We start from the raw sequence: 25,109 nt of genomic DNA on the forward strand, positions 1-25,109 counted from the left end.
AATATATGTATACATATGTGAGTGGGGAAAATATACAACATAATATCATCTGTGTTGTTGGATTGATTTATATATTATTTGGAAATACATGGACAAAGGGTACAAATTACATAACGTTTATAATGGTCAACATCGTTTCTAATAATTTGTGTCATCATGAAGTTGTTACTTTGTTTCAACTCCTATATAACTTCCATATTATTAGATCCGGGAATTTTATTCTGTATGATTTATAGTTTATTAATTTCCCTGCGCAACTTTACTGTCGTTCGACCTTTTTTTTTTTTCACTGTGCCCAGAATAATTTTGATATAACTAGCAGGCGTTGCAATTTCGGAATCTGTCCTTGTATGATGGCGGACGAAAATTTCCACTGGAGAAACCGCAACGCATAGCCTACCCTGAATACGGGAAAAAATGAAAAAATAAAACTAATAAACCGAGCCCGGACAGACTGTAGCCTACACCTTCGTCAAAACAATCATACAACCGGGCTCATTCCGGAAGATGGCAAGGTTGCAAGCTCGGAAATAAAGCAGTTTTAATTTTGATCATTTGAGAATGAATACCGGCAACTCATTTTATTTCAAAGCGTTGTTTGTACAGTCACCTCTTGTGGATGAGGAGGATTTTGGAGCTCGAGCAAGCCTACTCGCATGAGCTGCATCATTTTGGGAGGTAGTCAAACCATTCTTTTTCTGATTTAGAAATCCTAAATTAAAAAAATGTGTACAGGCCGCAGTTGCTGATAGTTCACTCGACTCGCTCTTCATAATGAGTGAGGGTGTCTGTTTTCAAGCTAATGCATGTTTGGTGAGCATTATCAAAAGCAATGGTGTGCTTGGCTTTAGTTTCAGTCACAGATAATCTGTTGATTTTAGACAGCGATTTCGAATAAAGTTTTCGAGTAAAACTCAGCTGTCTGTACTGGCTAATTAACACAGTGATCGATTGTAGTTTATGCATTGTAGCTTTGGAAGCGTGTTGGAAGTTAAAGCAGTGAAGGACGAGGAGGAACAGTCTGAAAACAACCTTGCAGCCAGCCATGTTTTGTGAAATTTGCTTCAATTTTCTCTAACATTCCACAATCGCATTAATTGTGTCGTGACAGTGTTTGTTGTGATAAAGCGTAGGCTATTTGGTTCAATCGGTCGACATGAAGACAATGTTTCCAAATTCGAATATAATTTCTACTTCTGTTTTCGAAAACGGGGTAGGATTTTAATTCATTTCATTCTGAAATTGGCGACACCTGTCGGTAGTTATTTTGTGAAATTAAGAAATTCCAATTTGTCGTTTTAAACATTTTATTTTAACCTTCGTTTTTTAAACATTTTGTGACATTCATTTTCGTTTTTAATTTCGAAGCAATTTTTGAAAAGGAAGCTGCATTGGTAGCCTGTGATTACGGCCCTTGACTGTATGAACGTTTACAGTATGAACGCTCTTCTTTTTTTACTGTAGAGGATAATTGGTAGATTGCACGAGCTGCTGTTTGAGTGCATGTAAAAAAAGGAACTGTTTGATACTTGTATTGATTGCAATATTGCCTCAGTCTTGAACCAGATTCGTTCTATCATTATGCGCTCTTTGATGTTGAATATGAGAAACTAGTAGTAGCCTATGCCACAGTTTGAATCAGGGTGTGTCAACTCTCATGACGTTTAAACAAAAAGTTTGAACTACTATACAGTTTTTGTATATTTCAATAGTGACTATGTCCTTAATTTAAATAGCTTACCAATTCGCACCATCAAACTTAAAATGAGACCATATTACTGCCTTAGTTTACAGTGCAACTGTCTTAGTCCATCAACCCAAGGTCTTGGCTGTATTAATCCATTGTTGATGTTTTTGTAATTTGACAACAAACAATGTAGGCTTTAGCTTCACAATTTGTTTAGAACTAATGTCAATCTAAAAGTAGACTGTTAATCTTTGTTTCCACAGTTTAGATGCATTTGAGTGGTCATATTTACCCAGCCCAATCAAGCTTTAACAAAGTGGCAGGCAGGGTCTAGCTGTTGAAAGGGTAGATTGTGGCTTTGATACTACTAACATCTTCTCTGATGTTGATGGTAATTGTGAGAAAGTGTGTTTTGTAGGCTACGACATAATAACAATCAGCCTAATCTTTAGGCTGGGTGTGCCTTTCCATAGTATTAAAGAAGTAATGACATATCTAAGGTCCTAGATGTAGATTGGAAGAAAGGGTAAAGAGATGTGGCAACAACACTAATGTAAGAGCTTCTGGATGTCACCCATTCTTATATAAGAATTCCCTTTGCAATATACAATTGAAAGGTCAAGGTTGCCCATCTTGAATTTGTTTTATGTGTTTTGAGAAGGTGTATATAAAGCAAATTCATGGCATGGTCTGCTCGAATGATGAAATATGGGAAACAAGAAATACACCGGACTTGTTGTCTAAACTTTGGAAATAAAACAAACACTGGCCAAACAAAAGGAAGCAGTATAGAAAGGAGGACCAATGCAGAGGACAGTCGGCACATTTTAGGAACAGGAAATACAATCATAACCAATTTCTCTGCTGTTTACATTAATCTTGTAGACACTAAACAATTTCCCGTATAGGATGGTTTGTCTATGCAAGTAGATCTGAGGGAGCCATTTTAGTTTGGCCATTTTGGCGCTGACCTTCAGAACTGTACTGTGAATTTGAAGTGTTGGTGGAAATGTTGTGCTTTGCATGCTGAACCTGAACCCTGACCTTTTCCCTCAACATTCAATCTAAAAAAATTGCTGGCTAAGAATTACATCAGGAAATTCCAGGTTTTTAATTGAAGAGAATGAATGTATGAATGACATGAATATTATTATTAAATGTCAGAGCAGCCAGGTAATGAAAGTCATTTAGGATTTGTTTTGGTGTGAGGTTGCATTAAAGTGAAAGGCACCTTTTTATAGACCCACAACATGCAACTTGAATTGTACATTTTGATGGTGTTCTGTGCTTTATATATAGTATAGGCTAATACATATTAGTTTGTGGAACGTATTCTCAAATGTTTTAACTAATAGACCTAAACTATTTACCCACCAAGGTGACAGACACTGTGGCTTGTGGGACCTTGGTAGAAGGGAGAAACAGGACTGTGCAAGACAGCTGTTTGCACCTTTTTAGGCACCAAGAGGTGCTGTAGGGTGTAATGGTCTGCTTGTGAACCCCAAAATATCTGCTGCCCCAATTAAAACAACTCAATAGGTCTGTAGAGAGATGGAGAGCAAGAGAGAGCAAACCCTGTTGTCAGATCATAACAATTAATGAAGGCTTGACGATCTTTCACTAGCTAGAACTTGGTGTCATTGACTTTTGTCTAGAGTGCAGTCCAAACTTTATGTAGGCATACCTGTGTTTTTAGGAGGCCTTGTTGCATTGTAGGTATATGTAATCCTTCCGAGCATTTGGATGTTCTTGCTGAGAGCTACGAAAGCTTAGCAATTACAGTTGCTAGTAACTGTTTTTTTTTTTCTTTTTCTTCTTTGTTGTTGGCCAGGTAAATGTTGGCATCTGTCCAAATCTGCCAAACGCATCAGCAGTTACCTACCTTTTATGAGCATAGTTGTCCTGATAAATCTCTGAAAATGACATCACTCGAGTTAGGGCCAGCAGGATAGTATTTCAGGTTTGGACGACTACATGAAAGCGCTTTTGGCATTTTGGGAGTTTGTGTATTCTGTGCATATTTCCCCCTCTACTTAAAATGAACCTTATTGGTCTTATGAATAATTCACAAGGACACTCAATTGCTGCAGCAAAGATGAATTAAGGCCAGTCTGTACTGTGGTTATATGCACATAGGAAGTGTGTGCTTTTTGTGTCAGGTTTCTAACGGTTTCAGGGCTCAGGTTGCCTTTCTAAAAATACTATTTTCTAAAGATAATTTAATTTCTGTGGAACAGCGGGAAAGTCTCCTCTTGCTCTAATGAATCTATAAATCACAATGGAGCAGGTTTACCAGACTTGCCTCAGCCTGCACTGCAATTTAAATTTTCATAAAAAATGTAATCTGCCAGCGTACAAGGGCTTAGCGGCAGACCGGATGCCGCCCTGAATTTCTAATTTTAGGGCTGCTCTTTCAGGATTTATTTTTGTATAATTCAAGTCCGCTTTTCAAAATCTCTAGTTATTAAATTTTAATTCACAGCATTAACATATAAATTGAAAAGTTTTTATGGGGTTTCGGAGCGCATGTGGATGGAATTTTACGAGTTGATGCAGTTCTGTTTCCAGACCATTCCGGCTAATAGAAGGAAATGTAGGGGGGGGAAAAAACGATTTTCCCATTTCTCTGCATTATTGCTTTTTTTTTATAGTTGGTTGGAAGCCATCTTGAGAGAAATTTATTACACCGAGGGGGCTAGGAAAATGTGCTTCTGATTAAGGAGCGAGGGAAAGCATTCAGACTGAAATAGGTTTTGGTCATCCCTGTGGCTGACAATATTCTACTCACCACTGATACTCCTCTCTGCATAGCAGGAATATAGGGAACCAATGTATTGATTTCAATCACAGGAGGTTGGTGGCACCTTAATTGGGGAGGACGGGCTTGTGGTAATGGCTGGAGCGGAATGAATGTATTTGTATTTATTATGGATCCCCATTAGTTCCTGCCAAGGCAGCAGATACTCTTACTGGGGTGCATGGTTGCTGTGTTTCATGCTATTCCATTCTCTCGGTTCTAGCCGTTATTATGAGCTGTCCTCCCCTCAGCAGCCTCCACTGATTTTAAATGTTTGTTTTATTCATATATATTCAACCAATTTCTATACTCTTGTCACCTTTTTTCTTATTTTGTGTCAGAATTGGTTTAGTAGTGCATCATTTGTTCTGTTATTAGCCCATCATGCCTGTCCACATTTAGCCTAGTATTTCAAGTATCTTGACCCATCTTGATGGAATGTTTCATTTATTTTTCCTCCAATGTTGACCTTTCCGACATCATTAGCAATGAGACTGATTAGCTTTTTAATGTAGTCCAGCACAAATATTATGTTTAATATCCATGCAATGACATTTAACAGCTGCCCTCAATCTTGAGGAAGCAGGCATCTATTTAAATGGGGAAATTTCATGCTAAACCAGTTTCATAACGTGCAGTCTCGCATACACACACTGCCTATTGCCTAAAAAAGCCTTCATATTGAATTGATGCCGCTTTGATCCGATTTGATATGACACATTTTCAGAAAGATCTGGTGGAGTATTTTCCTATTTCATGGTTGATATGACAAATGGATCTGGTATAGTATATTCGACCAGATCCTTTGGAAAATGTCATGTCAGCAATGAAATCGGAACATTTTAACCATGAAACAGTCATTTGAATAATTTATGAAATGGGAAAATCATCGGCTGTTTTCCTTTGTTGGTTGAACCAGTTGTGTGAAACAAGGTTAAGAAACATTGATGGGAAAAATGTTTTAGTTGTTGTGCTTCAATTACCCGAAGTTGCAAGAGGTAAGGCTTTTGGGATCAATAAAAATGACAGATGGCAATTTTCACATTTTCAATTTGATAGAAAGAATACAGCAAACCATTTTGTTTGCAGGGAAATATATTAAGGTTAGGCTATACAAAATGGAAGCGTAATATGGGTGCCAAAACGATTCATCAAGATTCTGAAAGAATTCAGCCTATTTAGAAGCGCAAAGCATTTGTTCAAGAATTGAAATAGGTAAATTCTTCAGACTTATATATTCGGTTGCTTCCCCTTTTCTCTTCTAATGTTGAATTTACCTTTTGTCTACATTTTAGTAAAACCTATTGTAATGGGCTGCATTAATGCATGAGAAATGTGCTCAATATACAACCATTTGCTCATTGATTGATTTTCATCCATTTAAACCATAAGAGGGGAGTGGAGATCAATGATGCCTTCCCAGAATTCAGTTGTTCTTTAGTCAATGTCCATACATGCTATTTCCAGGCTGTTTTTGAAGTGTTGTGACACCATGTTTTTGACAGATTGGAAGTAGGCCCATTTCAGTTTCAGAGCATTGGATTATTTGGACACATTCTGTGTTTTTGTTCCTGATCTCAATTGACTCTGAGAACGGTCAAATTCCATAATGTGAATAGCAAGATGTTTAAATCATCATAAAAATTAAAAAAGGAGATGGAAAAATGTCAGATGTTTGGACTATCATGCCGCTGTAGTTATGTGATGTAATTATTTAAACAGTGAGGGTATGAAAACTAAATTAGCCCCTACACGAGGCCTACAACTTAGGCCTTTCACTTAATTAATACATTTTTATTTATTTAACCCTTATTTTAACTAGGCAAGTCAGATAAGAACAAGTTCTTATTTACAATGATGGCCTACCAAAAGACCTCCTGCGGGATTTAAAATAAAAATATAGAACAACAAAACACGCATCACGACATAGAGACCTAAGACGACAACACAGCACGGCAGCAACACATGACAACACAGCACGGCAGCAACACATGACAACACAGCATGGCAGCAACACAACATGACAACAACATGGTAGCAGCACAAAGCATGGTACAAACATTATTGGGCACAGATAACAGCACAAAGGGCAAGAAGGTAGAGACAACAATACAAGTGAAAATATCTGTATCAGTAGCTAGCTTTCCATCCAATCGGTGACAGATTTTCATGCGAATATTCTAAAATCAGCTTGAAGAAAAATCAGTACGTAACGCTGTACTGCACACAATGTAGTTTTTTGCCCAAATGAAAATCTTAAAGTTCAATGTGTTTTACATCGCATTCTCAACTTTACTGATAGTTTTGCTATTTAACGCAACAGTTTTTGTGACAAATGGGCCTACTCTGGTTTTGGGACTTGCCCTCTAGCCAGCAGCTTGCACATACAGTGCAGGTAGGCTACTATACATGATGAGATTATTATGGATAAGAGCGAGGAATATTTTAATTTGTCAAATGTTGGTCAAGCATCGATCATCATGTAACCAGAATAAGACCCTCAATATTTATTGGAAAGGAGCATCAAGCTCATCACTGTGCACTTTCACCACCCTGTGAAGTTCATCATAACTTATTTCATCGGCAGCCTTAGTGGGAGGACCACACACCATATAATCGTGGGACTTCAAGATTACTTTATGATGGTTATTATATCAATATTTGTTCATAAAGGTGTTTCCTCTGCCATTTGTTGCATAATTAATTTAACACAAAAAGATCCCACCATATCGAACTATCTGCATTTATAAAAATCTCCAGAAACGTCCTGTTTCCGTCACAGCTGTCGTGGTGATACTGTATGACTTTACTCGCATAAAAACTGTGGATGGAAACGTGTCTGTGTGACCTTATGAGAGAAAGTCCATGAAATGGCATATTTTCTAAAATGTAGCTCGTTTCTCAGAGGCTGCAAGATATATCTTCAGTTGATCCTATTTCATCCATGGTTGTTTTTTTTCCACCATGAGATTTCACAAGTTTGACCAGATTAATTGCATGATGATGATTCCAGCGCAGACGCAAACTAGTCTCAACTAGCCCAGTCTATTTATCAATAACTAATTCACAATTGCATCGCTGCCGACAAAGCAGCACAGATTTAATGCCTACGTGTTCTAATTTTGTGAAAAAAATGTATCACATTCTGCCATTATGGTATGAAATCCAAACATGTCCAGCTCTGAGAGGAATTTCACATTTTGTCTTTTTCTTCTTGGCTGATATTCCCCTCCATGTAGCTTCCTGCATCCACTTGTTCCAGATAGGGCTGTGTTTTTGTTTGAAATAAAGCTCTCGTCATAATTTCCAACACAACATTTCCAACAGCCGCGACACGGCTGCTGCTGAAATGAACACTCAGCCGTTCCCTTTGCTTCCCAAATGAGCTTTTACAACCTCCAATCTGCCCAGGCGTGTTGAATTGAATTGGCCTCTTTTGAGGGAGATTAGAATTTCCAATGTTTCCATTGTCGGCTAGCTACTTTTCTTTGCAGGCATCATTTTATTGAGTAGGCTAGATGTCAGGGGCGGTTAGTCATTTTACATTTATTCTAATGCTGTATGAGATTAGTACAGCCCCAGCCCATTAAACTGTTGAACCCATGCAGATATAAAAAACATGGAGGTTCTCCCATTGTCCATTTCTCTACCAGATCAGGAGCACCATGACCAAGCAATGTAGACTAGATTTCAAAATTAGGGAAGTGCGGCATGAAACAATGGAGCATGAAACACATTTCAATTAGGCCTAATATTTGTTTAACAGAAAGTATTTTTTATTTTTTTATTTTTTTTATGACATTGTTGTATTGAACCAATGCCCTTTTCAATATGGCTGGCTCTGTTTTGAAGGAGCACTTGATTAACCAATTGCCATCCAGAAATACTCCCTCCACAGCTTGGTTATCTAAATTGAAAGTTCTGCACAATTATTCATATTTAGGGTGACAAACAGCAGCTGCACACGTAACTATGATCTGTTTTAATAATTAGCGCCAATGTCGGTCAGTTATCGCTTCCAAGAAAAGGTGTGTTTTAATATTATTAGTGAAATTCTTATCTTTCCACACAAAAAAATCTCATCCCGGTTATAACTCTGTTTTGTTTGGTTGCATTTTATGTGTCCCCTCTTGACTGGAGTCCCCTGGTACTTACAGTAGAAGGCTGGGTAATTTGGATGTTTCTGAAATTAGAGCACCTGGGCACTATGGATGTATTGTCATCATAGGTCACCCATACACAATGAAGCACTGTGCTGTAGGGCTAATTATACATAATGATCATGCATATCTCTCCCATCTATTCCCCTGGTATTTTTGGCAAACTCCATTGTCGTGAGTCACCTTTTTTAAAAACTTTTTTTTTTATAGATGCCAGATTTGGTAGCCCCCTTGGTTAGAATAGACCTTTATTCATCTCAATAACAATAATGCCCATATGGAGACAATTTTGAGAGTCATAAAATGTCCCTTTCTGTTATTGGTACACTAGACTACAGCTCTCTCTCAGAAGTAAGTTGGTCAGGCATATGGCAATCCCAGTTTGTGGGTGTTACTGAGTGTCAAGTGCCTTGCCTTAGCTGTCTAAAAATAGGTTTTTCAGTGCTCGGTTGCCTTGATGTTGTCCCTTGATGTTGTATTTGAACTGCACCTGTTTCAAAGAAAAGCAGCTGTTTTTGGAGAGGTCGGTTTAGTAATTCTGTATTGTTTGTTTCTCCTCTCTCCTGGTTGTCTGTTGCTCTCACACATATTCTCACTCACTCTCTCACACACACACACACACACACACACACACACACACACACACACACACACACACACACACACAGCCCTAGGAACGCTGGCCCTGAGTAGTAGGAGACATGAGTGCTCAGGAGGTGCCTACCAATCCTGCGCAGGAGCAGGTTGACACGGGGGATGGAGTTCCAGATGGCCCCACCGCTACCCCGACGACCGCCACCCTCACTGTCCCGGTCACAATAAAGAAGGAGCCTGGCACGCAGGGGGCCAGTAACGGGAAAGATGTGCCTGCCGAGATCTGCGTGGTCCTCGGTGGTGGAGGAGGAAAGTCTCGCAATGACCAGACCCAGGGTATGACCCCTTAACACATCACCTTCCACTCCACACACAATGCTCAGGATCATTTTGCATCACCCTCTGTAACGCAAAATGAGTTTGCACCACCCTCTGTGATGCAAAATGAGTTTGCACATTTTAAACCTTGATGTAAAAGGGCTGACCCAAAACGAACGAACCCACACTCTAGGAAAGAGGACCTCCTTTCAACACCCATGTTCCTGTCATTTTACCTTCTCCCTCTATATCTGCGCTCTTCCACATTAACCATCTCAGATGGAATGTACAGTGTCAGAAAGTATTCATACCCTTTGACTTATTCCACATTTTGTTGTTACAGCCTGAATTCAAAATGGATACTTTTTTTATATATATACATCTTCACACAACACACAGTAATGACAGCGAAAACATGTTTAAAATGTTTTTTTTTTTGCAAATGTATTGAAAATGAAATACAGAAATGACCTAAGTATTCACACCCCTGAGTCAATACTTTGTAGAAGCACCTTTGGTGACGATTACAGCTTTGCACATCTGGATTTGGGGATTATTCTCCCATTTTTCCTCGCAGATTTTCTCAAGCTCTTAAATTAGATGGAGAACTGCGGTGAACAGTAATCTTCAAGTCTTTCCACAGATTGTCTATGGAATTAAAGTCTGGTCTTTGTCTGGGCCACTCGAGGACTTCCACATTCTTGTTCTGAAGCCATTCCAGCGTTGCTTTGGCTGTATGCTTGTTGGAACGTAAATCTGAGGCCCCATTCTGAGGTTGTTTGCACTCTGAAGCAGGTTCTCAAAGGTTTTGTCTGTATTTGGCTCCATACATTGTTCCCTCTATCCTTACCAGTCTCCCAGTCCCTGCCACTGACAAGCATCCCCATAGCATGATGATGCCACCACCAGTGGTGTAAAATATTTAAATAAAATTGTTTTTTTGGGGTATCTGTACTTTACTATTTTTGACAACTTTTACTTTACTACATTCCTGAAGGAAATAATGTACTTTTTACTCCTGACAGCCAAAAACTTGGTTACGTGAAAATGGTCCAATTCACACTTATCAAGAGAACATCCCTGGTCATCTCTACTGCCTGTGATCTGGCTTATTCACTAAACACGCATGCTTCGTTTGTAAATGATGGCAGAGTGTGTCCCTGGCTATCCGTAAATGAAACACATTGTGCTGTCTTGTTTGCTTAATATAAGGAATTTGAACTTTATTTATACATTTTAATACTTAAGTATGCAGTACCAGTCAAAAGTTTGGACACCTACTCATTCAAGGGTTTTAATAAATGTTTTACTATTTCCTACATTGTAGAATAGTAGTGAAGACATCAAAACTATGAAATAACACATGGAATCATTTAGTAACCAAAAAAGTGTTCAACAAATCAAAATATATTTAATATTTTAGATTCTTCAAAGTAGCCACCCTTTGCCTTGAGGACAGCTTTTCACACTCTTGGCATTCAGCTTCATGAGGAATGCTTTTCCAACAGTGTTGTAGGAGTTCCCACATATGCTGAGCACTTGTTGGCTGCTTTTCCTTCACTCTGCGGTCCAACTCATCCCAAACCATCTCAATTGGGTAGAGGTCGGGTGATTGTGGAGGCCAGGTCATCACTATCCGAAGGACATTATGTTATACAATACATGCATGTTTTGTTCAATCAAGTTCATATTTATATCAAAAACCAGCTTTTTACATTAGCATGTGACGTTCAGAACTAGCATTCCCACTGAACACTTCCGGTGAATTTACTAAATTACTCACGATAAACGTTCACAAAAAACATAACAATTATTTTAAGAATTATAGATACAGAACTCCTTTGTGCAATCGAGGTGTCCGATTTTAAAATAGCTTTTCGGTGAAAGCACATTTTGCAATATTCTGAGTACATAGCCCGGCATCACAGGGCTAGCTATTTAGACACCCAGCAAGTTTAGCCTTCACCAAACTCCGATTTACTATTAGAAAAGTTTGATTACCTTTGGTGTTCTTCGTCAGAATGCACTCCCAGGACTGCTACTTCAATAACAAATGTTGGTTTGGTTCAAAATAATCCATAGTTATATCCAAATAGCGGCGTTTTGTTCGTGCGTTCAAGACACTATCCGAAGTGTAAATAAGGGTCACGCGCACGACGCATTTCGTGACAAAAAAATTCTAAATATTACATTACCGTACTTCGAAGCATGTCAACCGCTGTTTAAAATACATTTTTATGCCATTTTTCTCGTAAAAAAGCGATAATATTCCGACCGGGAGTGGTGGTTTTCGTTCAAAGAGAGAGAAAATAAACAATGGAGTCGACTCGTGCACGCGCCTCAGTTTCATAGTACTGTGACTGGCCACTATCCAAACGTGCTAATGTTTTTCAGCCAGAGCATGCAAAGCCACGATTCAGCTTTTTGTCGCCTTCTGAGAGCCCATGGGAGCCGTAGGAAGTGTCACGTAACAGCAGAGATCCCCTGTAATGGATAGAGATAATCAAGAAGGCCAAGAAATTGTCAGACAGGGCACTTCCTGCATGGAATCTTCTCAGGTTTTGGCCTGCCAAATGAGTTCTGTTATACTCACAGTCACCATTCAAACAGTTTTAGAAACTTTGGAGTGTTTTCTATCCAAAGCTAATAATTATATGCATATTGTAGTTTCTGGGCAGGAGTAATAATCAGATTAAATCGGGTACGTTTTTTTTATCCGGCCGTGAAAATACTGCCCCCTAGCCATAACAGGTTAACTGTAGAAGCCTGAAACAATGCTCTAAAAAGACTGTTGACATCTAGTGGAAGCCTTAGGAAGTGCAAAATGAACCCTAAGTCACTGTATACTGTAAAGGCAATCACTTGAAAAAACTACAAGCCTCAGATTTCCCACTTCCTGGTTGGATTTTTCTCAGGTTTTTGCCTGCCATATATGAGTTCTGTTATACTCACAGACATCATTCAAACAGTTGTAGAAACTTCAGAGTGTTGTCTATACAAATCTACTAATACTGTGCATATCCTACCTTCTGGGCCCGAGTACCAGGCAGTGTAATTTGGGCACGCTTTTCATCCAGAATTCTGAATGCTGCCCCCTACCCCAGTGAAGTTAAACAGCCTGGAGTTGTGTTTTGGTTCATTGCCCTGTTGAAAAACAAATGATAGTACCACTAAGCTCAAACCAGATGGGACGGCGTATCGCTGCAGAATGCTGTGGTAGCCATGCTGGTTAAGTGTGCCTTGAATTCTAAATAAATCACTGACAATGTTGCCAGCTAAGCTCTATCACACCACCTCCTCCATGCTTCAGGGTGGGAACCACACATGCAGATATCATCCGTTCACCTACTCCACTTTTCACAAAGACTGGGCGGTTGGAACCAAAAATCTCAAATTTGGAGTCGTCAGACCAACGAACAGATTTCCACTGGTCTAATGTCCATTGTTCATGTTTCTTGGCCCAAGCAAGTATTTTCTTCTTATTGGTATCCTTTAGTAGTGGTTTCTTTGCTGCAATTAGACCATGAAGAACTGATTCATGCAGTGTCCTCTGAACAGTTGATGTTGAGATGTCTGTTACTTGAACTCTGTGAAGCATTTATTTGGGCAGCAATCTGAAATGTAGTTAACTCTAACTTGTCCTCTGCAGAAGGGTCTTCCTTTCCTGTGGTGGTCTTTATGAGAGTCAGTTTCATTATAGCGCTTGATTGTTTATCGACTGCACTTGAAGAAACGTTCAAAGTTCTTGACATTTTCCGTATTGACTGACCTTAATGTATTGTTGTACTGTAGTTTATCTTTACTTATTTGAGCTGTTCTTGCCATAATATGGACTTGGTCTTTTACCAAATAGGGCTGTATTCTGTATACCACCCCTACCTTGTCACAACAAAACTGATTGGCTCAAATGCAATAAGAAGAAAATAAATTCCACACATGAACTTTTAACAAGACACACCTGTTAATTGAAATGCATTCCAGGTGACTACCTCATGAAGCTGGTTCAGAGAATGCCGAGAGTGTGCAGAGCTGTCATCAAGGCAAAATGTGGCCACTTTGAAGAATGTCAAATATAAAATATATTTTGATTTAACTTTTTTTTGGTTACTACATGATTCCATATGTGTTGATGTCTTAAAAAAAAAAAAAACTTGAATGAGTACAGTAGGTGTGTCCAATCTTTTGACTGATACTGTATTTGAGAAATTACATGTATTTTTGATACTTAGGTATAGTAGACTTTTACTCTAGTATTTTACTTGGTGACTTTGACTTTTATTTGAGTAATTGTCTATTAAGGTATCTTTACCTTTACTCCAGTATGACAATTGGGTACTTTTTCCACCATTGCTGTTAAACGGGGAATGAGCTGCGCCTGGTTTCTCCAAACATAGTTTTGCATTCAGGCCAAATGGTCATATTTTTGTCTCATCAGACCACAGAATCTCGTGCCTTTTTGCAAACTCCATGAGTGCAGTCATGTGCCTTTTTCTCTGGAGTGGCCACTCTCCCATAAGCCCAGATTGGTGAAGTGCTGTAGAGACTGTTGTCCTTCTGGCAGGTTCTCCCATCTCTGCCAAGGAACTCTGTATTTCTGTCAGAGTGGTCATTGAGTTCTTGGTCACCTCCCTGACCAAGGACCTTCTTAGCCGGTTGCTCAGTTTGGTTGGACGGCCAGCTCTAGGCTGGGTAGTTCAATATTTTTTTTCCATTTCCCAATGATGGAGACCTCTGTGCTCTTGAAAACTTTCAACACTCCAGAAATAGTTTTAGACCCTTCCCCAGATATATGCCTCATCACAATTCTTTCTTGGAGCTCTACGGATAGTTCCTTGGACTTCATGGTATAGTTTCTGCTCTGACATGCACTGTCAACTGTAGGACCTTATATAGACACAAATGTCGAAACATTTCACTTTGTCATTATGGGGTATTGTGTCTAGATGGGTGAGGAGAAAAACATATATTTAAGCAATTTTGAATTCGGGCTGTAAAAACAATGTGGGAAAAGTGGAGGGGTATGAATACTTTCTGAAGGCACCATCTATTTACTGAGAAATAAATAATTTCTGTGCCCAGTCAATTCTCATGTAATATCTGTTTTTAACAGGTAATTTGTCTGTGAAACAAGATGGGAAATGTATTTTAGTCTTTAGTCTTTTACTTAGGTCCCCAAGGGGAGGTTTCCCGGACACAAATTAAGTCTAGTCCTGGACTAAAAAGGAAACTCAATGGCGAATCTCCATGGAAAATTATTTTAAGTCCAGGACTAGGCTTAATCTGTGTCTGGAAAATCACCCAAAGTGTTTAGGTACGATGTTGTTACACACAGAGATCTACATTCATTGGCCATGTTTTTTAGGTGCAGACATCTAGTACTGGGTTGGACCCCCCCCCTTTGCCTCCAGAACCGCTCGGATTCTTTGGGGTGTGGAAATGTTGCTCAATTGGTTTCAATAGACCTAATGTGTGCCAGGAAAATATTCTCCACGCCATTACACCACCAGCCTGTATAGTTGACACCAGGCAGGATGGGGCCATGAGACACCAGGCAGGATGGGGCTGCTTACGCCAAATCCTGGCTCTGCCATCAGCATGATCCAACAGGAACCATTCTTGCCATTCTCCTTCATCCTCTCATCAACAAGCTGTTTTCGCCCACAGGACTGCCGCTGACTGGAAGTTTTTTGTTTGTTTGTTTGTCGCACCGTTCTCGGTAAACTCTAGACACTGTTGTGCGTGGAAAGCCCAGGAGGCCGGCAGTTTCCCAGATACTGGAACCGGCGTGCCTTGCACCGACGATCATACCACGCTCAGTCACTTAGGTCACTTATTTTGCCCATTCTAACGTTCAATCGAACTGTAACAATGCCTCTGCCTCATCGTTACTCACTGTCTGTAGGTGGGAACCATTTTTGTGAATGGGGTGTACCTAATAAACTGGCCACTGAGTATATTCTATGTTACAGACCAATGATATCGATGCACTCAACTATTGTAACATTTTCAGCCATCTCTGTATTGCTTTTCCACTGTCACACAGGCTCCTATGTTTGTGGGATATGTGGGAAGAAATACAAGTACTACAACTGCTTTCAGACGCACGTCCGTGCCCACAGAGGTAAGGAAGGCCTGCCCTGAAACACTAAGGCTTCTTTGTGTGATGACATTGGAAATGTTTGATAAGATTAAAATAATCAACTCAAGTCACTACAGACATGATTTAATAGCACTTAATTTTTGATAAACCCCCCCCCTTCCTCCTGATAAATATATATATATATATGGCATGATAATGCAAGCCCTGATCCGAAAGTCACATGAATCCAATTTTGGGGACGTAAAATTGGATTTGCGGCGTAATGTTATGTTTGGGGCTCATTTCTTATCATTAACTTGTCAGCTGCATTCATCCGCTAATACTTTTGAAGTACTCTTTTCTTCCCCTCTCCTTCCTGACATCCATCATTTTTAATGTGAGCGATGCCAAATGTTGTCTGAGATCCGAGTGAGTCAAGCTGTTGTTATAAGCGTAGGCGTCACGCCAACAGCAGATCTCTTATGAATGTGTCGGTCTTTTCCCCCCCCCCGCAGAGTCCGACAGCATGCCAGGGGAGGGTGCACCACCAGCTCCCAACAGTGAGTACACGGATGTGTATGCACACGCATTCACATGCACAAACACGCACGCGCTCACGCATGAGCATACACACAGGTGTGTACATGCATACACAGGCACACATCTACAGTGCCTTCAGAAAGTGTTCACACCTGTTGAATTTTTCCACATTTTGTTGTTACAAAGTGGGATTAAAATGGATTTAACCCCCTAGAGGCGATTGACGACACTAAGTGTGTAAGTAACAATACAGAAATCCACATAAAAATCTGTCTTTTTAAACTAGAGACATCTGTTGTTTTGCATTGGAAAGACATCCAGAAAATCGTTCTTTTCTCGAAAACGTCTGTAGCGTCTGAACAGTTTAGTTAACCGACATGAGACTTTCACGAACACTGTGGTGGCCTCCGTTTTGTTCTACGACCCCCACAAGTGTCAGGGGACTCGTCTGAAGTCGAAACAGTTGATTTGCCAACTTCTGTTTGTAGTGTCCGAACCACTTGGGCTATAAACTAATGTGATCACACGGTGGAAAGGGGACATTTTCATGAACACGATGGTGTTCTCCTTTTTGCTTTACGTCTCCCAAAAGTGTCACAGGACTCATCTGAATGTAACCGCTACCGATTTAAAAAATATTATGGAAGTGTGAAGGTAGTGTTGTTTGTTTCTCTGGGCTATAGTAGTAAAGGCCAAATTCAATATTTTTATAAAAATATATATTTTTTATGCCTAAAGTGGTCCTAAAATGTATAATCAAATAGCTAAATAATTCATAGTTTGAACATCTTAAAACAATACCATATGTCAGTTTAGACCCCCCCCCATGAACAACAAAAACTTGGAAGAAAAATGTGAACAAACAAACACTAATACAGTACATTCAGAAAGTATTCAGACCCCTTGACTTTTTCCACATTTTGTTGTGTTACAGCCTTATTCTAAAATGTTTAAAAAAAAGTATATTTCTACCCTCATCAATCTACACACAATACCCCGTGAAAACAGGTTTTTAGACATTGTTGCAGGTGTATTAAAAATAAAAAAACAAATACCTTATTTACATAAGTATTCAGAACCTTTGCTATGAGACTCGAAATTGAGCTCAGGTGCATCCTGTTTCCATTGATCATCCTTAAGATGTTTCTACAACTTTGATTGGAGTTCACCTGTGGTAAATTCTATTGATTGGACATGATTTGGAAAGGCACACACATGTCTATATAATGTATGTCAGAGCAAAAACCAAGCCATGAGGTCGAAGGAACAATTCCGAGACAGGATTGTGTCGAGGAAGAGATCTAGGGAAGGTTACCAAAACATTTCTGCAGCTTTGAAGGTCCCCAAGAACACAGTGGCCTCCATCATTCTTAAATGGAAGAAGTTTGGAACCACCAAGACTCTTCCTATAGCTGACTGCACAGGCCAAACTGAGCAATCGGGGGAGAAGGGCCTTGGTTAAGGAGGTGACCAAGAACCCAACAGAGCTCTAGAGTTCCTCTGGAGATGGGAGAACCTTCCAGAAGGACAACCTTCTCTCCAGCACTCAGGCCTTTATGGTAAAGTGGCCAGACGGAAGCCAGTAAAACGCACATAACAACCCGCTTGGAGTTTGCCAAAAGGCCCCTAACGACTCTGACTATGAGAATCAAGATTCTTTGGTCTGATGAAACCAAGATTGAACTCTTTGGCCTGATTACCAAGCATCACGTCTGGAGAAACCTGGCACCATCCCTACGGTGAAGTATGGCAGTGGCAGCATCATGCTGTGGGGATGTTTTTCAGGTCAGAGACTGGGAGACTTGTCAGGATCGAGGGAAAGATGAACGGATCAAAGTACAGAGATCCTTGATGAAAACATGCTCCAGAGCACTCAGGACCTCAGACTGGGGTGAAGGTTCACCTTCCAGCAGGACAACGACCCTAAGCACACAGCCAAGACAATGCACAAGTGGCTTCGGGACAAGTCTCTGAATGTTCTTGAGTGGCCCAGCCAGATCCCAGAATTGAACCTGATCGAACATCTCTGGAGAGACCTGAAAATAAACTCAGCAAAAAAAGACCCTGTCTTACAAAGATAATTTGTAAAAATCCAAATAACTTCACAGATCTTCATTGGAAAGGGTTTAAACACTGTTTCCCATCCTTGTTCAATGAACCATAAACAATTAATGAACATGCATCTGTGGAACGGTCGTTAAGACACTAACAGCTTACAGACGCTAGGCAATTAAGGTCACAGTTATGAAAACTTAGGACACTAAAGAGGCCTTTCTACTGACTCTGAAAAACACCAAAAGAAAGATGCCCAGAGTCCCTGCTCATCTGCGTGAACGTGCCTTAGGCATGCTGTAAGGAGGCATGTGGACTGCAGATGTGGCCAGGGAAATTAATTGCAATGTCCGTACTGTGAGACGCCAAAGACAGCGCTACAGGGAGACAGGACGGACAGCTGATCGTCCGCGCAGTGGCAGACCACGTGTAACAACACCTGCACAAGATCGGTACATCCGAACATCACACCTGCTGGAAAGGTACAGGATGGCAACAATTGCCCGAGTTACACCAGGAGCGCACAATCCCTCCATCAGTGCTCAGACTGTCCGCAATGGGCTGAGAGAGCCTGGACTGAGGGCTTGTAGGCCTGTTGTCTGGTGAGGATCTGCCTTACATCACCAGCAACAACATCGTCTATGGGCACAAACCCACTGTCGCTGGACCAGACAGGACTGGCAAGAAGTGCACTTCACTGATGAGTTGCGGTTTTGTCTCACCAGGGGTGATGTTCGGATTCGCGTTTATCGTCGAAGGAATGTGCGTTACACCGAGGCCTGTACTCTGGAGCAGGATCAATTTGGAGGTGGATGGTCCGTCATGGTCTGGGGCGGTGTGTCACAGCATCATCGGACTGAGCTTGTTGTCATTGCAGGCAATCTCAACACTGCGTTACAGGGACGCAGGGGCGGAAATCACGGGGGGGACACGACCCCCCCATCCTGGGAAAAATATGATTTGTCCCCCCCAATATATCACTGAAACATAACTATGTCATTTAAATAATATTAATAATACGCAATGAAAGCAATTGTGCTGATTATAGACACTTAATAGCGCGTTTTTAAGTTTCAAAAGATTGCGACCCCCCCACCCTTTTCCTCACAATGGTTTGATCCACTGGCAAGGTAACAGAGGGGTCGTAGCAACTGTCTGAAAGGCACTCAATGAACGTAACTGACGTGAGGTTAATCCAGTCAATCGCGCACACACACTAGCTGAATATGCAGAGCTAGCGCGCAAATATGAACTATTAAGCTAGCTAGTACCTATTCCATTTATGTGGCCTCGTCAAAGATGGAATCTTTGCTATCGTCAATTTATTCCGAGATCAGCATGCAGATGATGTAAGTTAGTGCTTCAAAGTCCCTGTGATAAGGTTAGCGATAAACTGAAGTCCAAACTGAACAGAACTACACTCTCTTCTACCATTGTCTTAAATATATTTAATGGTCTCGTTGCAAAAGCTAAATTGTCGCAAGGGAACTTTTATTTCTTTATTTTATTTAACCCGGGTAGAAAAGATTATAGCAAACACCACTGAAACTGAATTGGTGCTCGCTAGCTTTGCAAATTCAGCTATTGTTGGAAGCCAGCCAATTTGAAACAAACGATTAAAATTACAAAAGGTTGCAGCATATGTTGTGTAAATGGTGAACTCATACAGCTGTCAACTCGTCATTTTAATCCGTTTCACATTTGCTAGCTACCTTTTAGATCGAAGCCCAAATAGAATGATAAAAGATAAGATTGTAGAAGCCCATCTCCTACTGTAAATAACCTACACACTGTGTGTGTGTGTGTAGCCAGCCAGCCAGGTAGAAAAATGGCAGAAAAATAAAAGACGGACATCAGAGTATTTTTCAGTACACCAAAACGCAAAGTAAGAACCCTAGTAGCCTAATATCTCAAAGACTAGTTGATAAAATGTTCATAAGAAAGAAATGAAATTCTAATGGAAATGTTTCACAATGATGTCATTAGGCAGAGCAGGCAACAGATGGCACACAGACAGCAGAGTTGGGGACAGATATGCAGGGACAGGGAGTCTCAGGTAAGTTTGTTGAGTCTTTGTTTGGCAACATTATGAAAGGTTCTCCATTTTTTTTAACTTGTAAAATAGGAACATAATTGGAAAATGCCATGGATACCCCCACTCTCAACTTAAACTGGTGACTGAACTAAGATTTGTTAAAGGCAATGGTATTGCTGTTGTGAGTAGTTGTGTAGTTTTGGGTACCGGTAGTTAGGAGTACGGCAAACACCTTATTTCTTTGGTTCCTCAATATACATTTACCATATTACAATGTAGGCTATGTGTTACAGCACTACTTTTGGTGTCCCCCTCAGGAATTGCTCTTGAGAAAATTTCACGTAATTGTCCCCCCCAAAGTTGATATCAGATTTTCGCCCCTGCAGGGAAGACATCCTCCTCCCTCATGTGGTACCCTTTCTGAAGGCTTATTCTGACATAACTCTCCAGCGTGACAATGCCACCAGCCATACTGCTCGTTCTGTGTGTGATTTCCTGCAAGACAGGAATGTCAGTGTTCTGCCATGGCCAGCGACGAGCCCGGACCTCAATCCCATTGAGCACGTCTGGGACCTGTTGGATCGTAGGGTGAGGGCTAGGGCCATTCCCCCCATAAATGTCAGGGAATTTGCAGGTACCTTGGTGGAAGAGTGGGGTAACATCTCACAGCAAGAACTGGCAAATCTGGTGCAGTCCATGAGGAGGAGATGCACTGCAGTACCTAATGCAGCTGGTGGCCACACAAGATACTGACTGTTACTTTTGATTTTGACCCTCCCCCCCTCTTTGTTCAGGGACACATTATTCCATTTCTGTTAGTCACATGGTTGTGGAACTTGTTCAGTTTGTCTGTTGTTGAATCTTGTTATGATCATATAAATATTTACACATGTTAAGTTTGCTGAAAATAAACGCAGTTGACAGTGAGAAGACGTTTCTTTTTTTGCTGAGTTTAGCTTTGCAGCGACGCTCCCCATCCTACCTGACAGAGCTTGAGAGGATCTGCAGAGAAGAATGGGAGAAATTCGACTAAAGATGTGTTTTTAGTCGAGCAGTCTAAAATATATATTATGGCACGAGACGCCAGTCTGATTCACGCCTGTCTCTCAGTGGACTAATCCGCTCTGGGGATGGCACACCAGTATCACCAGTAGTACATTTACTGTTAATTCCCGTTTCTAGTCTACAGTGTTTGTTTGGTTATGGTAATTTCTGTTAATAATGTTAAACTTATGTCTGTTTTTACATCTTTCCCTCTATCCTGACTAGTTCCTCAACGTAGCCTATTTGAAAAATCTTTCCAGCTCTCTTTCGATAACCACTCGGCGTGAAAGGGGGACAAAATGTCATGCTCAGATCCGGTGGAAACGTCAGAAAATAGGCCTACCTGATTACTACTAATCCTTTGCGCAAATAGTGTACAGATACAGTATGTCTGTGTCCTGGACACTTATTTTATACAATGTTGCAAGTTTGCTAGCTCAAGCTTCAGGCCTGCCCAAGTTAATAGTTGATACAATGTTTCAAGTTCCTTGCAGACAGACCATGCATAGCCAATGTGATTTATGGGATATTTATTTTTAACGGGATATTTTCTACCTGCAGGCTGAAATGTTTATTTGTTGGCTTTATGTGTGCTATTTCTACATAGTTGGCAATGGCAATAGAAGTTACTTTTAGATTTTTTTTAATAAGCACATGATAATGATTTTGAGATACGAAGACCTATTATAAATTAAATGAAACTGTTCCACGAAAATGTGAATCTAAAAATCTTAACTGGCACACAGATTGTTAGAAATGGTAAGATAAATTGGCACTCCAAATGGAAAATGTTGCAGAGGGCCAGAGAGACGAGTCTAGGAGGAGTCGGAAATGGCGGTGAGTATTGCTGACAAAATGGAGAAAACGTTGGTGAAGCAACAGCTGTCCTGGAATGCGAACAATATGGGTGTCAGTTCTGATGGTATGGAGCGGAAGGATGAGGGTCTTGGACCGGTATGGTCGGTAGTGGAAAGACATAGGAAGAAGAGCTCATAATACAGAAAGCAGTGGATCATCTAATAAAGAGGGCCAAGGTAGGAAGTAAGAGTAATGTGTTGCAATGGAAAGTGGTGATGGTGTTTGATGAGACCACAGGGCGTCACACCCTATCCAACTAACTAATGCTGTAGAGAAAGAGGTAGGTGAAGTGAAATTAGTTCATTGGAAATGGTAGATTTTGTTAATATTTTGTGGTAGCCAGGCTCAGAAAGAGAATTCTATCAATAGAAAAGCTTTAATGGGAAGAAGATAAAGTCATGTCCCTGGTGCTTATGCTAGATTGAGAGGAGTCATCACCGGGGTCCCAATATCTATGTCCATAGACGATATTAAAGAAAATGTAAAGGGAGGAAGAGTGATTGAGGCCAAAAGGTCGATCAGTAGGAAAGAAGGCTTTCACTTCTTTGACCTATCAGTGCTGCTGAGGTTTGAGAAGGTTATGCCTGGGAAAGTACAGATAGGATTCCTTAGTTTCAATGTCAGAGACTTTGTCCTATCCCCATTGAGGTGTTTTAAATGCCAAAGAATGGGACATGTAGCTGCTCAATGTAAAGGAAAGAAAAGATGTGCCAGGTGTGGAGGGGAGCAATGTGAAGGTTGTGTTGTAATTGTGGGGGGAGGGGGGCATGGTGCAGCATTTGGTGGATGCCAGGTGCAGAGAGAGGCTCAGCGAAACAGTCCCTTGATTTTTTTTCTTTTTTTTTTTCTTCTCACGTTTTGTTATGTTACAGCCTTATTCTAAAATGTATTAAAAACAACAGGTTTTTAGAAATGTTTACAAATGTATTAAAAATTTAAAAAACTGATAGCACATAAGTATTCAGACCCTTTACTCAGGACTTTGTTGAAGCACCTTCGGCAACGATTACAGCCTTGAGTCTGTAAGGATCTTGGCTCCATTCCTCTTTCCCTCTATTCTGACTAGTCTCCCAGTCCCTGCCACTGAAAAACATCCCCACAGCATGATGCTGCCACCATGCTTCACCGTAGGGATAGTGCCAGGTTTCCTCCAGATGTGACGCTTTCAGGCCAGAGACTTCAATCTTGGTTTCATCAGACCAGAGAATCTTGTTCCTCATGGTCTGAGAGTCCTTTAGCTGCCTTTTGGCGAACTCCAAGCAGGCTGTCATGTGTCTTTTACAGAGGAGTGGCTTCCATCCGGTCACTCTACCATAAAGATCTGATTGTTGGAGTGCTGCAGAGATGGTTGTCCTTCTGGAAGATTCTCCCATCTCCACAGAGGAACTCTGGAGCTCTGTCAGAGTGACCATCGGGTTCTTGGTCACCCCCCTGACCAAGGCCCTTCTCCCCCGATTGCTCAGTTTGGCCGGGCCGCCAGCTCTAGGATAAGTCTTGGTGGTTCCAAACTTCTTCCATTTTTAAGAATGATGGGGGTCACTGTGTTCTTGGACCTTCAATGCTGCAGAAAGGTTTTGGTACCCTTCCCCAGGTCTGTGCCTCGACACAGTGCTGTTTCGGAGTTCTATAAACAATTATTTCGAGCTCATTGCTTGGTTTTTGCTCTGATATGCACTGTTAACTGTGGGACCATATATGCTCCGGAGTGGCGCAGTGGTTTAAGGCACTGCATCTCAGTGCTTGAGGCGTCACCACAGACACCCTGTTTCAAATCCAGGCTGTATCACAACCGGCCGTGATTGGGAGTCCCATATGGCGGCACACAATTGGCCCAGCGTCGTCCGGGTTTGGCCGGTGTAGGCCGTCATTGTAAATAAGAATTTGTTCTTAACTGACTTGCCTAGTTAAAAAAAGTTACAAATAGACACTACCGTTCAAAAGTTTGGGGTCACTTAGAAATGTCATTGTTTTTGAAAGAAAATAATATATATATATATTTTTTTATAACATGAAATTGATCAGAAATACAGTGTAGACGTTGTTAATGTTGTTGTAAATGACTATTGTAGCTGGAAACTGCTAAATGGAATATCTACATAGGCATACAGAGGCCCATTATCAGCAACCATCACTCCTATGTTCCAATGGCACGTTGTGTTAGCTAATCCAAGTTTATCATATTAAAAGGCTAATTGATCATTAGAAAACCTTTTTGCAATTATGTTAGCACAGCTGAAAACTGTTCTGATTTAAAGAAGCAATAAAACTGGCCTTCTTTAGACTAGTTGAGTATCTGGAGCATTAGCATTTGTGGATTCGATTACAGGCTCAAAATGGCGAGAAACAAAGTACTTTCTTCTGAAACTCGTCAGTCTATTCTTGTTCTGAGAAATGAAGGCTATTCCATGTGAGAAATTGCCAAGAAACTGAAGATCTCACAACGCTGTGTACTACTCCCTTCACAGAACAGCACAAACCTAACCAGAATAGAGTGGGAGGCCCCGGTACACAACTGAGCAAGGGGACAAGTACATTAGTGTCTAGTTTGAGAAACCGACGCCTCAAGTCCTCAACTGGCAGCTACACTAAATGGTACCGTCAAAACACCAGTCTCAACGTCAACAGTATTCGGCCATAAGCGACTCCGGGATGCTGGCCTTCTAGGCAGAGTTCCTTTGTCCAGTGTCTGTGATCTTTTGTCCATCTTAATCTTTTCTTTAGTTTTTTATTGGCCAGTCTGAGATATTGCTTTTTCTTTGCAACTATGCCTAGAAGGCCAGCATCCCGGAGTCGGGTCTTCACTGTTGATCAATTTGATATTTTAATGGACAAAACAATGTGCTTTTTCGTTCAAAAACAAGGACATTTCTTAGTGACCCCAAACTTTTGTGTGTGTCTTGTCAAATCAATTGAATTTACCACAGGTGGACTCCAATCAATTTGGT

General features: G+C 40.7%; 1 protein-coding gene across 1 annotated transcript in view; it reads left to right on the forward strand.

Moving 5' to 3' along the window:
• Positions 1-285: 285 nt before the first annotated feature.
• The window catches only part of LOC106563271 (zinc finger protein 618), a 49,115-nt gene continuing 24,291 nt past the window's right edge, over positions 286-25,109 (forward strand). The window contains exons 1-4 of the mRNA XM_014128713.2: positions 286-678; positions 9,313-9,574; positions 15,600-15,677; positions 16,151-16,195. Coding sequence (XP_013984188.2) covers positions 9,346-9,574; positions 15,600-15,677; positions 16,151-16,195 — 352 coding nt within the window. The 5' untranslated portion in view covers positions 286-678; positions 9,313-9,345. The remainder of the gene's footprint in view (positions 679-9,312; positions 9,575-15,599; positions 15,678-16,150; positions 16,196-25,109) is intronic.

This window comes from Salmo salar, chromosome ssa11, assembly GCF_905237065.1.
Source record: "Salmo salar chromosome ssa11, Ssal_v3.1, whole genome shotgun sequence".
In the NCBI taxonomy this organism is placed as follows: domain Eukaryota; kingdom Metazoa; phylum Chordata; class Actinopteri; order Salmoniformes; family Salmonidae; genus Salmo; species Salmo salar.